The following is a 14654-nucleotide window of genomic DNA, read 5'->3' as shown; positions in this document are numbered from 1 at the left end:
AGAGCCCCAGCTCCTCCTCAGAACCCCAGCTCCTCCTCAGAGCCCCAGCTCCTCCTCAGAACCCCAGCTCCTCCTCAGAGCCCCAGCTCCTCCTCCTCAGAGCCCCAGCTCCTCCTCAGAGCCCCAGCTCCTCCTCAGAACCCCAGCTCCTCCTCAGAACCCCAGCTCCTCCTCAGAACCCCAGCTCCTCCTCTGCCACAGTGGCAGGAGAAAAAGGAAAGCTTAAAGACCAACATCGGGATAGGCCTCTGATCCCAGTGGAGACTGACGGGTCCCTGGGAGTTCGAGGTCAGCCTAGTCTACATAGGAAGTTCCAGAACAACCAGGCTACATACTAGGGCCCAGTTTGAAAACAAAACAAATCTATCAAGATGTAGCAATCCATCCCATGTGGTGTGGATAGGAGTAACATTATTGTTAACTGCTGTAGTCCTCTTTCCACTAACAAAATGTTTTTTTTTTTTAACCTTTAAAAGATTTATTTAGTACATGGTTCTAGAGAGTCAAGAGCACGATGCCAGGCTCTGGGGAGGATCTGAAGTATGGGGATACCCCCATGGAGGGAGGATGTGGGAGGAGGAGAGGGCATTGCCAGACAGGAAGCCACAGGGCAGTTGGGGATCAGGCTGTCTCTTACAACTAGCTAACCAGAGCTGCCTTAATCCCTCCCCAGGGCAATGTCCCCAGTGATCTCAGAACCTCCCTTTGACCTCATATCTTAAAGGTCCCTGAACCCCAACATCACCAGCACTGAGGATCAAGCTGCCAACACCATAAATGTGGGAGGGAGCAATCCACGATGAATCACACACACCTCAGGGTCTGTTAGGACAGTTGAAAGCAATTGTCCCTGAGGGTGAGGCCGAGGTAAGGGAAGGGCTTGGTCATGGATCCTGTAGAGCTCTTTTGACTCTTAGGCTATTCATGGAGGGATCTGAGGAGGCCAGCACGGAAATCTCAGGGAAACTGGTTGGACACTGGAGGGTTGGCTGGAGGGTAGAGGGGGAGGTTTTCTGTCATTACGTTGAGAGAGGCGACCTGATTGTTATCTGTAGGAAAGTAGGATGCGGAGGGTTGAAGCCCTAAGGAGAAGCAGTCTCTGATGGCCGGGTAGCTAGGTGTGAATGCATGACAAATTGGGCAAGGGTAGTGGCAAACTGTGATATCTTCCAAGAGCTGGGCTGTCCTCACTGAACCTCAGGTAGGAGCTCAGTGGCTGTGCGATCTTATCCCCTGCTCTGAATACATCGGACCGGCATGGATGCCCACCCCAGGTTTAGCTAGCTGTTCTGTTCGTTTTTTCCAAGGATTTGAAAGTGTGACTGGGAGACAGTCCCGGGGGCGTGGCACGCATCGACAGGTGCAATAGGAGCTCAAGAGCTGGGAGAGGTTGGCCAGGGAAGTCAGTGCACGGAGGACTACGGCTAATATGCAGGCCCTGCAGCCCAACAAGAAGATGAGCTGGGTTCTGCTGCCTTGCCCCAATGTGTTCCCAGGAGACAAGACCAACCCCCAACCCCCTGGGTTGTGTGTACCACCCCGAGCCTTTATGGTAGTAGTGTGTTCTTGGTGTACCGGGAAGACCTTGCCGTTGCTGGCAAACAAAGCCTTTGACACCTTTTCCCAGACCCAACATTTTGTGGTTGGCTTCTACCAGTTTTACTCTCTCCCAGGAAGTCTGAGAAGTCTTTGCCAACCAGTTCTTTCCCAGGACCAAACTTACAGGTCAAACCACCATTTTGGCTCTATTTATCTATTTATCTTAATTAACTTTGATGCTTTGAAAAACAACAAACCCAGTTTCTTCAGAAAGCAGTTTTGGTCCAACTCAGACCTCAGGGTCCTCCTGCCAGTGCCTAATATGATCCATACCACTGAAGGAAGTGGCCATGCTGTGTCTTAGGCAGCTGTCTGTCAGTCACAGGATGCCAGGAAATGTCCAAAAGAGAGGTGGTGTTCAAGTAGGAGCAGAGTCCCTGTGAGCCCTCCTCCCCGTGCCCTACAAAAGCCCTTGATTGGGGGAGTTGCAATAATTGGATACTCTGTGCCCATTTCCTTGAAGCCTGAATTAGGAGACGAATTTTGTGAAGCCCTTATGCAGTGGCCCACTGACAAAGTACCACCCTATGGGTCAAACAAGGCGCAGGTGAGATGGCATAAAAACATTTACTAATGTGGCCCCGCTGGGTGATCACCACCCAGAACTCCTCTTGATGCTCAGGCGTCCCTGACCTGTAAGTACTGACCCTGTGAAAAGGACACACACAAGGACTCTTAAGAGAATTTAGTGCGGTTGCCAGAGCTGTGGATGGCACTGGAGCTATGAGTGAAGTGGGGTACCAGGGCAGTAGACTGCGCCCACAATGTTCTACTGGGATTTGGTGATCAGAAAATAAGCGATCTATAGAACAGAGGTTGATGCCACTCGAGGTCAACACTGTCACAGGCTGCCGCTGAGCACACAGAAGCTTCCAGAAGTCCGCCAGGAATCTTCTCTCAAGGGTTTCTCAGAAGAGAAGTTACCTAAAGTCGCGAAACCCAGGTGACCGAAGCCATTCACATTCGCACACCCACTTCTCCAAACTCCCGCTTTTCTAGCTCCTCCCCCTTCCTCTGTCTCCCTCCCCCCCCCCCCCCCCCCCCCCACCCGCGTCCCCCATCTGCTCTCCACACCTTCCTCCCTTTGCCCACAGACTCCCGGGGCTTCTGCACCTGCGGATACTGGGCATGCGTGTGCCTGTGATCATGAGCACGGTGCCCAGGAGGCAGCCCATAAGGCCAAGAACCAGGCCCAGGCCACAGATCAGGGTCTCTATGGTGTCCGGTGGTGGGGTAAGCACTTGGGGTTCTAGGAAAGAAAGCAAGGGTCAGAGGACACAGGAAGGGATCTGGAGTAGTGGAGACACAGGCGTGAACAGGCTGGGGCAGGGTGCTTCCTACCCCAGTGCTGGAGGAGCGGTGTATCCAGGCCCCAGTGCTCCACCTTGCAGTCGTACACATCCTCCGCAGAGGGCACGAAGGTCAGGTAGTGGAACTTCCGGAACCTGTGGTTAGGCTGAGAGTAGAAGCTGGTCTGGGCCACTCCCTTAGTGATGGGCTGGCTGTTGCGCAGCCAGGTGACATTGATCACAGGCGGGAAGATATCATCCACGATGCAGATGAGGACGTTGGGCTTTCCGAGCTCCACACGAGACTTGGGGAGAACGGTCACTCTGGGAGGCACTAGGAGGAATGAGAACCTAAATCCCAAAGTCCCGTCCCTCACAGCTCTCGGTCTTACTAGAGCTGAGATTAAGGGATACTTCCTCCCGTGTGGCTACCTGCAGAAACGTTCTGGGATCTTCCTGGGGCAGGAGGGGAGGGGAGGGGAGGGCAAGACTCTGAAGAGGGGTTGGGGATTCTGTCCAGCACCTTCCCTGCCTAGTTAGGTGGGTTGGAGGGAGGGCCAGGTACCGCTGACGGCTCTGGTTCGGTTGGAGCGTTCCACCAAGATGTCCAGATGAGCTCTGATCATGGAAATGCTCATCAGCCCACTCTGAAAGTCCGAGTGTGCGAAGTCTCCAAACTCAGGAAGACGCCACACGACCTCCTCGTTCTTCAGATCCACAGAGAAAATTTGTTCCCCGTCAAATTCGTGTGTGAACTGTCCAGAAGCACCGTAAGATTGGTAGAAGGCGGGTCCATAGGAGCCCACGTGGTCGGCTGTATTGGGTGAGGGAAGGATGAGAGAAGCGTGTCTCAGCTTCTGAGTCTCAGCCTGGTCTCACCCTGGGCTGTGGGGTGAGGACAGCCCTGCAAAGCCATAGCAGCCCCTTGAAAAGTTCGAGAGACACGAAAGGGGGAGGGCAGAGGGGGCGTGGCCACTGCATGCTTGGGTGGAGCTGACAAAGCAGGCTGGGAAAAGGAGAGACTGCCCACAGGAGATGGTGTCAAGTTTCCAGGCCTCCATCATCTGCAGTAGCTGTAGCGGCAGCCACCCTGTCAGATCTTGTGTGTAAGATGGTAAATTTGGGGCAAGGAGAAAATGGTTAAGGGGAAGGGAGCTTTTGGGAAAGAAAGCTAGCATAGGAGTGGGTGAGGGACAGTGACAGACAGGAGCATGGTTTAATAATTTCCATGATTCAGAGACCAGGGTGAGGGAAAGGGCCGCTTTCCACAAGCCAGGCATGACAGCACATCCCTACAACTCCAGCACAGAGAGGGTTGAGACAGGAAGATCAGAAGTTTAAGACCAGCGTGGGCTACCTAGTTCAATGAAACTCTGTCTTATTAACACATGGAGGGAGAGAGAAGTTCCCAAAGTATTGTAAGATAACACTGGACATAAAGTCAGATGTTCAATCCTGGCAGCGGCATCGGCAGAGGCACACTTGAGAGGCAGTGGCAGGCAGATTTCTGAGTTTGAGGTCAGCCTGGTCTACAAAGTAAGTTCCAGGACAGCCAGGACTACACAGAGAAACCTTGTCTCAAAAAGCCAATTTAAAAGAGAAAACAAAAAAACAAACAAACAAACAAACAAAACCAAGATTCAAACTTTACATTCCACCTTCCATCTGGGAGTGTTGATTAATAGGTCTCACCCTCGACAGAATGCTGTTTCCTGGTGTCAGGGCTACATTTCCACTGGCTCTTTCAGAGCTCTACACTTCTGAGGAATGTAAGGGACTGTCATGAGCCCAGTGTGACAGCAAACAAACGGGGAAAACCAAAGGAGGTCACATGTAAACACAGCGGTGGTGGACGCTGCAACAAAGCTGGATGAGAACTGCATGTTGCAGCCAGGAAGTGGTTCAGGAGCCAGGGTGCTCTGAAGTGAAGCGGGTGAGGGCACGGATCTCAGAAAAGAGGAAGAGGTGAGGGGGACTCTGAATGTAAAAGAAGCCCAGAAGAGACCCAGCCTCAGCCCAGTGGTTAGGTCCACAATGGAGGTGGCAGGGATTTGTCTGCAGGTGGAGGGAGTTGCCATATATCCGACACAGAGAGAGACACTTTCCTCTGTGCTGTCCTCTCCCACTCCCAGGTGTCCCCAGCACTTACCCTTGATGGCCCTTACTCCTCGGGGACTCAGGAAGCTCATTATGGTTAGGAGTACCGGGACCAGCTCCACAAAAAGGACCATTGCTGGGGTGAGTGGCTCTAACAACGTCTGTTTGGGAAGCAAGGGAGCAAGATGGAGGTAAAAAGAAACAGAGTCCAGGTTAGGGGAAGACCCTTGCGGTAAGCAGCCAATCAGAGCAGTTCTCTGAGATAATGAGTTTGTTGCTGGGCAAGGAAGTAAAGAGTCTGGGTGAGAAGGTGGAGGGTGGAGGCCATGGGTCATCTGTCACTTCACCCTTCAAGAAGGGGCTTCAGGAAGGAGCAGAGAAGCCACAGAGCACCAAACGGCTGTGCTGGGCAAAGCCTCCATCTGGTCCATGATAGAACCTGATTTTCCCTGTGGGTCCCTCTGGAAATTTGGGGGGTAAAATATAAAATAAAACACACTAAGAACCTTTAAAGGGAGATCATTGGGTATAATAAATCACAGCATAGAAACTCTTATATTTGTAAATCATTTTCAAAAACATTATTTTATTTTATCCTGTAAGGAAGAATGTGTAACGGCTGAAGATGCTCCCCCTAAAGGAACACTACAGGCAGTTCCTACAACTGACGTGGGGTGGGCAGAGGGCATTGGTGGTCTCCATTTGTCCCTTCTAGTCCCCAGACACCCTCTTGTACGCTGGCCAGAGGTTGACCAGGGTCCGCATGCACCTAGCATTTGCCTATTGGTGAACTCAGCCAATGGCTGGCACTGGAAGGACTCAGTGAATACAGTAAATAGAGAGATTCAGGCCATGCCTTTAATGCCAGCACTCTGGAGGCTGAGGCAGGTGAATCTCTATGAGTTCGATGGCAGCCTGGTTTACACAGCAAGTACCAGACCAGCCAGGCTACATAGAGAAACTTTGTCTCAAAAAAGAGAAAGGAAATAGAAATGGGTAAAGGGAACTTCCATCAAACTTGTGGCAGCCATCTTCCAAAGAGGCTGAAATCAAGGGTTTTCAAGCTTGACTCTGTCTGAGAAATCTGCGAATTTGGCTCCAGCGAGTTGCTTTGGCTCAGTGGAGTTTGTAACAAATACTCGTTCCTGGTGCTGCTGAGGTGGCTCTGTGGGTAAAGTACTTGCCACACACGCACAAGGACGTGAGTTTGGATTCCCAACACACCGAAAAAGCCAGGCATGGTGGCACATGTCTGTAAACCCTCAGCCCTGGCGGGGCAGAGACAGGGAGATCTGTGTAACTGGCTAGCCAGCCAGTCTAGCCAAACAGGTGAGCTCTAGGTTCAGCAGCAGAGCCATCTCAAAAGATGCAGTGGGTAGGCTGGGAAACACTCAGCCTTAAAATCCCACGCTGTTCTGCCAGAGGACCAGAGTTTGGGAAACAGCGCCCTCAAGAGGCTGCTCACGACATTCTGTAACTGCAGCTCCAGGGGACACAGTGTACTCTCTGGCAGATGTCTGCATGAATGAGGGGACCTACTCACAGCCTTGGTCCAGCCCTGGACCAAGTCTCTCTTCCAGTGACAGTGCAGCTGGAGTCCCAGGTCAGCGGGGCAAGAGATGGGTATGTCTTAGAGAAATCATGGCTACCTCGGTGGCTTCTCTGTTTAGTAATGGCTGAATAGAGCGGAGTGATTTTGAGATGGGGTCACCCAGCAACTCATCAAGGGAGGCTGCCCAAGTGCGTTTTTATTTCTAAATATGTGAAGGCTTTTGAGCCAGGAGTCCCAGCCCACACCCATAATCTCAACACTGAACAGGCAGAGGAAGATCGCACAAATATAAGACTAGGTTCTGTCTCAAAAAACAAATCAAGAGGGACTGGAGAGATGGCCCAGAGGTTAAAAGCACTGGCTGCTCTTCCAGAAGTCTCAGGCTTGGCTCTTAGCACTCACTTGGTGTCCTACAACCATCTGTAACCCCAGTTATCGGAAATCCAGTGATGCACAGACATGCATGCAGGCAAAACACCATGTACAACGAAGAAATACATCTTTTTAAAAATAAAACAACAGGATGAAATAACAGTAAAAAATGTGAGCCTCCTGGCCACTGCCCCTCAAAGTGAACTGCAGACTCAATAAATCTGTTTTCTGCCTGAAAAATGGAAATTTTGTTCTGCTTTGAGGTTTTTTTTTTGTTGTTATTTGTTTGTTTTTAATTTTTTACATTTATATCTATTTTGAGACAGGATTTCTTTGTGTAGCTCTGGCTGCCTGGAACTCACTCTGTAGACCAGGCTAGCCTTGAATTCACAGATATCTGCCTGCCCCTACCTCCGGATCGCTGGGACAAAAGGTATGTGCCACCACTGCCCTCCTTTTCTTCTTCTTCTTCCTCCTCTTCCTCCTTCCTCTTCTTTTTTTTTTTTTTTTTTTTTTGTTTGTTTGTTTTTATCGAGACAGGGTTTCTCTGTATAGCCCTGGCTGTCCTGGAACTCACTTTGTAGACCAGGCTGGACTTGAACTCAAAAATCCGCCTGACTCTGCCTCCCAAGTGCTGGGATCAAAGGCGTGCGCCACCATCCTCTTCTTTTTAAAAACGTATTTTCTGTGCACTGGTGTTTTGTCTGCATGTGTGTCTGTGTGAGGGCGTCAGGTCCCCTTGAACTGGAGTTGCAGACAGTTGTGAGCTGCTATGTGGGTGCTGGGAGCTGAACCAGGTTCTGTGGAAGAGCAGCCAGTGCTCCTCTTCAGCCCCTGAGTCCTCCTCCTAATACTGTGGTATGTTTTACTGTCAGTCACCTTTGACCTCTGACTTTGGGTGAACCAAGCTTTTCCCGCTCTCCCGTGAGCTCAGGATCATCACAGGGCATACAGATTCACAGTGTGGGGTTCATCTGCAGGATAAAAATCACAGCTTTTGCCAAATCCCAGCACAGAGGCAGGCGGATTTCTGAGTTCGAGGCCAGCCTGGTCTACAAAGTGAGTTCCAGGACAGCCAGGGCTATACAGAGAAACCCTGTCTCAAAACACCATTAAAAAAATAATAATAAATAAATAAAAATCACAGCTTTTTAAAAATGTAAACTGAAATCATATTTCCAAACTGAAGGAAGCACAGGCTGCCGAGTCTTTCTGCCACCCAGAGACTGAACCGACTTTCTTAGATTTCATAACTCTGCCCACAACACTTTGACCTCAGGCGTCATGAATATGAATATTAGCATCCACAAGGAGCGAGGACTTTTCTTGTTTCCATTTCCAGTTGTAAATAAAAAACGGTCAAGCTGGGCACGGTGGTGGTGCACGCCTTTAATCCCAGCACTCAGGAGACAGAGGCAGTGAATCTTTGTGAGTTTGAGACTAGCCTGGTCTACAGAGCAAGTTCCAGGACAGCCAGGGCTACACAGAGAAACCCTGTCTTACAATTTATTTTAAATAAAATAAAACATTACCCGTGAGACTCCACCTCAGTTTTACCTAACATATTAAGAAGAAGCGAAGGTTCGTCAAAAGATGCTTTATTACAGTCAACTAGAGGGGGTCTGAAGCTCTTCCTTAGGAACTCCAACCACTGTGGCCCTCAGACTCATCCAAACGAACCTTCATCCAAGTCAATTTTACCATTGTCCCTCTCCAGGGCCAAATCTAAATTCTCAACCCCGCCCCCAAGTAAGATCAGAGCCCTCAGAATTACTTCCATGGTGTCACTCGAAGTCACACTGCCATGCAATGTTAGTCACAAACGACTTGGCCCCAGACATCCAGTAAGAGCAGTCTCCTAGCTCAGAGACAGGAAAAATAGTTCTTGGGCACTCCCTGGAAGCAGGCAGCAGTGTCCATGGTGGAGCTCAGAGCTGGGGAGCCGAGGATAGGAGCCAAGGGCAGGCGTCTAAGCTGGTGCCAAGCACAGCAACACCCATGTGATATCATTAATTTATTGGTAACGATGCTAAGAGCTGAGCCCTTAAGTCCATCAAGGAGTAGAGCCCTCTGTGAGTTCAAGGCCAGCCAGGTTACAGAGCTCCAGGACAGCCTGGGCTACGTAACAACAGTTACGTACAGAAGTTCAGGACATCTTCCCAAGGCTGTGTTCCTTTCAGAAATATCATCACCTGCAGCAAGACGCACACAGTCACCGTCAACCTCGGGTTCAGGATGGAGTCTAAGATCCATCCTGCCTTCCCCTTCCCTTTATATATGGCTTTCCACAGTTTTTCAGCCCGTGAAGCTTCACTGTAGCCTTGCTCGAGCTGTCTATGATACACGCTCTCTACCATGGTGACAGTTATATAACACAGGCATGCTATGTTCTAGGGACGGTGCCACAGAGCTCATCATTGTAGTCTAGAGCTGGCACTCAGCCTTCAGTACGCTAACTGTATTTGAGGAACTAAACAAGCCCATGTCGGAGTAATAAATAATCTCTCCAGCAAGTCGACAGACGCTTATGGAGGAATTACTAAATATCAAGATACGTGCTAACCTCTACAGATAAAAAACACTAAGGAGGGGCTTGGAGGTGCCTGGTGTTGATTCCAGTGTTTGAGAAGCAGAAGCAGAGGCAGATGGATCTCTGTGAATTCAAGGCCTGCCAGGTAACTTAAAGAATTCCAAACCAGCCTACTGGGCTACATAGTGAAATTCTGTCCAAGAAAAAAAAAAAAAAGAGGAAGGATGGACAGACAGACAGACAGACAACACAGGCTTCTCGTTATAAGGCTACAAGCTAGGAGAAGTCCCAGACTTCTCCCTTCACCAAGTTTGCACACAGGAGACAGCAGGTTTTGGTAGGGGAGTGAGAGGTGGTGAGGTGGGGGGTGGGGGGGGGGGTGGGATGGGGGTGGGGGTGAGTCTGGCTGGTGACAGGGAGCAGGATTGGCAAGGTGACAGCAGGCAGCACTGGGCTTTTGCTTTTGTCTCCCTCCCCTGTTGCCCCATGAGAAACCTACTGTGGTTTGCATAGGAACGGCCCCCACTGACTTACGTATTTGGTATTTGAATGTCTGACCCCGGGAGTGGCACAATTAGGAAGTGTGGCCTTGTTGGAGTAGGTGTGGCCTTGTTGGAGTAGGTGTGGCCTTGTTGGAGGAAATGCATCACTGTAGGGGTGGGCTTTGAGGTCTCCTATGTTCTAACTCTGCCCAGTGTGCAATTCCTGTCCCCTCCTGGCTGTCCACAGAAGGCAGTCTCCTGCTGGCTGCCTTCAGATTTAAATGTAGTACTCTTGGCTCCACCAGCCCCTCATCTGCCTGCACACTGCCATGTTCCCTCCATGATAATAATGGACTGAACCTCTGAAACTGAAAGCCAGCCCCAATGAAATGTTGTCCTGTAGTCACGGTGTCTCTTCACATCAACGAAACCCTAACTAAGACATCTATCTTCCCTGGAACCTCGGGGACAGAGTTAGCAGCACATAAAACATCCTGGTTTGGCAGGAAAACATCCAGAGAGAGACAAAGCCCTGCTGGGTGATGACTTCACTTCAGGTCTGGGAACTGAGATCCACACAGCCATGATGATGGGCAGCACACGGTCAAGGGAAGAAGCGGCGTGCCCAGCTCCCAGCAACTGCGTCCCGGGATCCATGCATTCCAGAGATACCGGTCCACATGAGAGAGTCAAAGATAATCAGACACACCCCAGGTACCCCAGAGGTACCTGTAGCGACAGGTGGATGGTTAGAGCAGAACCATAGCGAACAACCGAAAGCAACAGACTAGAGGTTCAAAACCAGGCGTATGATAATGCCATCGGAGCTCCCTAAAACTGCAGATGTGGTGAATACTTCCACACGGTGCAGATAGTAACTATATGTAAAAAACAAACAAGCAAAAAACAAAAACAAAAACAAAAACAAAACTCACTCAATCCAATTACGTATGGTGTGGGGGGAGAGGTTAGAATAAGAGAACAGAGGAACAAATGAATCCAGGGTCAGAACAGGGATGTCCTGACAGTCTGTAGGGCCTCTGTGGAGTGGTGGCGTAACTCTCTCCCACCTTTTCACCCTGGTCCAGAGTGAATAATGACGTCAGTCAGTATGAGAGAGACGCAGATCATCATGGAGAGATCACTGTCCAGTGGGAGGAGAATTCAAAAGCATTAGTATTTGAAATATAAATGTTTCGATAAATAGAAGCCCAGAAGAGAATTTTTATGCGAGCTTTGCCAGCAGTGTGTCCGAGCAGAGATGGAAGCTGCACGTCATCCCCGGCCCACTATCCGGGACGCATGCGCAGGACAGACTGGGTTCAAGCACGGCTGAACTTAGTCTCTTCCATAGGGAGCTGTTTCGATCCAGACAGTCTAACTGTGTGGCTTTGGTGAAGGTGCTTAATGCTCTTGTGCACATAGATGCTATAAGCGTCTCTCATGTGTCAAAGCCACAGCGACTTTAGTACTGTCACGCAGATCTTAGGTGAGGGTAACAAGGGCGCAGATGCTCAGGGCAGGGCGTGAGTCTTAGGTTTTCAGTGTTGTTTCTACAAAGCTCTGCCCTGTTTACCCCCTTTCTGCACAGCAGGTGTAGATGCCCCCCTCTTTCATCTGACTGCACCCTATCTCCACAGTTACTCATAGGGGTTCCTGGGTGCGGGGAGTTATGGCTGCCATGTGGAACCCTTAGGATGAGCGCACTGCCAACCACGATGCCCATGCCCATCAAGCCCTCCACCAGGCCCAGGGCACAGACCGCAGTCTCCATTGTCTCAGATACCTGGACTGGCTTCTGCGTTTCTGAGGGAAATGAATAGATGCAGTTAGTATAGCAGGATGCTGGGGTACCAGGTCCTGGGAGCAAGGGTGTGTGGAAAGGGGGTGCTGCTTACCCCAGTGCTCCACTCTGCAGTTATACACATCCTGCGCCGTGGGTATGATGGTAAGGTAGTGGAACTTGTGAAATCTGAGTTCTGTGCTGGGCAGAAAGACAGTCTCAGAAGTTCCCTCAGTGACCAGCTGCCGATTACGTAGCCATGTAACATTCAGCACTGGTAGCAGGGCATGGTGGCACACGCCTTTAATCCCAGGCAGGCAGATTTCTGAGTTCGAGGCCAGCCTGGTCTACAGAGTGAGTTCCAGGACAGCCAGGGCTACACAGAGAAACCCTGTCTCAAAAAACAACAAAGAAACAAAAACATTCAGCACTGGGGGAAAGAGCCTATCGATGTGGCAGATGAGGACGTTGGACTGGCCCAGCTCTACCGGGTTCTTGGGGAACACGGTCACCTTGGGAGGCTCTGGGAAGAGACAGAACCCGATCAGTTCTGAGTGAGTCACAGAGATCCCACGCTGGGTGTTTTCTGTCTCAGGCTCAGAATTCTTGACACCTCTGAGTCCAGAGAGGGCCGGAAGACTCCTTCTACTGAGCAGCCTCAGTAGAGCTCAACCTCTCTTGGGTAAGAAGAGGAGACACCAGCCCCCTACTATACAGCAGGGAGTTCAGGGCCGCTCCAAGGAGGGTCCCTCAGCAGAGGGCATCTGTAGCCCATTCTGAGTGTGGACCAGGGGTCCTCCCATCGTTGTATCTCTGGATCAAGGCTCTCAGGTTGTTCTTCAGGCTGATGATGTAGGGCAGAGCTTCCTGGGCGTCAAATGCATAAACCTTGCTGAACTCCCGGCAGGTCCCAGACCGTTTCCTCCCTGTCAAGATCCATGTCGAACTGCTCATAGCCATCAAACGCGTACATGCATTCACCGGATGGATGTTGTGTCTGTACAAATATGCCATACATTGCTACGTGTTCTGCTGTAGAAGCAAGATAAAGAAAAATGAGACCAATATAAGAACTATCGTGTAAGTGGTAAGGCAGGGGAATGGCTGGATTTATTAATAAAGTCAGAAGAGACCAAAAAAAAGGGGGAATAGGGGAGGAGAAACAGCAGACAGGAGGCAGTGTGGGGTGTTGGGGAGAGGGAAGAAGATAGACTCTTCAGTCCATCTGCCCCTGCCCACTCCCAGGTGGAACCCCATGGATCTGGGCAGGGTGTGTGTGTGTGTGTGTGTGTGTGTGTGTGTTTGACAGAAGCCTCTGTTGAGCACTCGCTGAGTGCCAAGCCTGTTAATAGGCTACATGTTTGACACATGTTAATGCTACAACAACCTTAGATGCAACCAAGGAAGCACAGAGAAGGTCGGTGACTTGCCTCAGGTCACACAGCAATGCACAGCTAGGAGAGAGACTTTGCCCTCCCCACAGCTCCGGGTTCTAGGACTGTAGGTGTGAAATTAGGTTTAAACTCGTGGAGGTGGCAGGGCTGGCATGCTAGTGTCTATTACAGAAAAGGTGGGAAGCTCGCTGCATTGTAGTGATCCAGTTGCTGAGTTTCTGTGTTAGTTCATAAATTTGCACCTGCAGCATGTGCTAATTCTGTGACTCTGTATTTTTTTAATCTTAAGCATATTAAATCCAACAGAATGGATTTTGACAATGGTTTCAAAAAAAAATTTTTTTTTAATTTAAGTTGATTTAAAGAACTTTTAGGGCTGGTGAGATGGCTCAGTGGGTAAGAGCACCCGACTGCTCTTCCGAAGGTCCAGAGTTCAAATCCCAGCAACCACATGATGGCTCACAACCATCCGCAACGAGATCTGGCGCCCTCTTCTGGAGTGTCTGAAGACAGCTACAGTGTACTTACATATAATAAATAAATCTTTAAAAAAAAAAAAAAGAACTTTTAAAAATCTCTTTTAAATGTTTGCTTTTGTTTTAAGTGGAATTATGGAAGTTGTTGAGTTTGAAATCCCTGTGTGGTTTTTTTTGATTTTGTTGTTGTTGTTGTTGTTGTTTCTTAGTCTTTATTAGTTGGTAAGAAATAGCAAACATAAAGAAACTATCGTTAGTCGAAACGTTATAAACGGTGTGAGCATTCTGGACTTGGAAAGGGCGAGGAGAACCATGGGAGGATTTGGACCACGCCCCTCCTCTTCCCTGTGGATTCTGGGCCCCAGCAGGTAGGGGTGTCTATGCTTGGACCAAACAGTATGGAGAATGTTCTCGAAGAAGGATTCTAGGTTCCTTGTGAGCTCAGAAAATTCTTCCTAAAACACGGTGAAGATAACAAAAACCAAACAAACAACTCTCTGTGGTCTCTGCTTCAGTTCCTCCCTGGTTCCTGTCCCGATTCTCCTTAGTGGCGACTGTAAGCCAGACCGTCAAATAACCCTTTCTTTCCCAAGTTGTTTTTGGCCACTGTGTTTATCACAGCAACAGAAGCAGGCGGCACCCCAGGGAGCCTGTGTAAAGTGAGAACTGAAAAGGCGGGAGGCCACAGCAAAAGGGAGCGACAGCTAAGCAAGCCATTCAAAGGAAAGTGAAAAGGATGCTGGGAAATGGGGTGGGGGATGAACAAGTTCAGGGGATCCTTTCTGAGGTCCAATAATAGGAAAAGTGAGTTGAATTCAAGTAGTCTGGACTTGGTGGTATGGGCATGAAATTCCAGCACAGTCAGGAGCCTGAGGCAGGAGGATTGAGATTCAAGGCCAGCCTGAGCCACATAGAGAGACCCCACCTCATTTGCTCCAAACCAAAAGGCACCCGCGGGTATGGTCTCTTACGAAGGATATTGTCGATACGCACCCGCGGGTATGGTCTCTTACGAAGGATATTGTCTATACGCACCCGCGGGTATGGTCTCTTACGAAGGATATTGTCTATACGCACCCG

General features: G+C 49.8%; 2 protein-coding genes and 1 long non-coding RNA gene across 4 annotated transcripts in view; 1 reads left to right on the top strand and 2 right to left on the bottom strand.

The window, feature by feature from the left end:
- Positions 1-2159: 2159 nt before the first annotated feature.
- Positions 2160-5220, bottom strand: LOC110284178 (HLA class II histocompatibility antigen, DO alpha chain). Of its 2 annotated transcripts, none has more exons than XM_029471569.1 (5): positions 5038-5119; positions 3454-3702; positions 2941-3222; positions 2674-2848; positions 2160-2523 (listed from the first exon to the last, which is right to left on the bottom strand). In XM_029471569.1, the coding sequence occupies exons 1-5, from the start codon at positions 5117-5119 to the stop codon at positions 2520-2522; spliced, it is 792 nt and encodes a 263-aa protein (XP_029327429.1). In that variant the 3' UTR covers positions 2160-2519. The 2 variants fall into 2 exon arrangements, with proteins under 2 accessions (XP_029327429.1, XP_021005526.1); XM_021149867.1 differs by having other exon boundaries at positions 2269-2523; positions 2713-2848; positions 5038-5220.
- A 4268-nt stretch (positions 5221-9488) lies between these two features.
- LOC110312139 lies at positions 9489-13410 on the top strand. Its single transcript, XR_002380028.1, has 3 exons — positions 9489-9584; positions 11562-11749; positions 12300-13410. It is a non-coding gene; the product is annotated as an uncharacterized LOC110312139 (long non-coding RNA).
- Positions 11566-14654, bottom strand: part of LOC110312138 (RLA class II histocompatibility antigen, DP alpha-1 chain) — a 4582-nt gene continuing 1493 nt past the window's right edge. The window contains 7 exon segments of the mRNA XM_021185685.1: positions 11566-11589; positions 11591-11727; positions 11790-11978; position 12095; positions 12136-12227; positions 12493-12604; positions 12606-12736. Of these exon segments, the coding sequence (XP_021041344.1) occupies positions 11566-11589; positions 11591-11727; positions 11790-11978; position 12095; positions 12136-12227; positions 12493-12604; positions 12606-12736 (686 nt within the window).

This window comes from Mus caroli, chromosome 17 (genome assembly GCF_900094665.2).
Source record: "Mus caroli chromosome 17, CAROLI_EIJ_v1.1, whole genome shotgun sequence".
Taxonomy (NCBI): domain Eukaryota; kingdom Metazoa; phylum Chordata; class Mammalia; order Rodentia; family Muridae; genus Mus; species Mus caroli.
The sequence above is the reverse complement of the archived record's forward strand: the minus strand, read 5'-3'. Positions and strand labels throughout refer to the sequence as shown.

Excerpts from the sequence above, each read along its gene's own strand:
- LOC110284178 (XM_029471569.1), bottom strand. The coding sequence starts at position 5,119 with ATGGTCCTTTTTGTGGAGCTGGTCCCGGTACTCCTAACCATAATGAGC. Across the intron at positions 3,703-5,037 it reads AGGAGTAAGGGCCATCAAGG|CCGACCACGTGGGCTCCTAT; the intron begins GTAAGTGCTGGG and ends CACCCAATACAG. Across the intron at positions 2,849-2,940 it reads ACCGCTCCTCCAGCACTGGG|AACCCCAAGTGCTTACCCCA; the intron begins GTAGGAAGCACC and ends TTTCTTTCCTAG.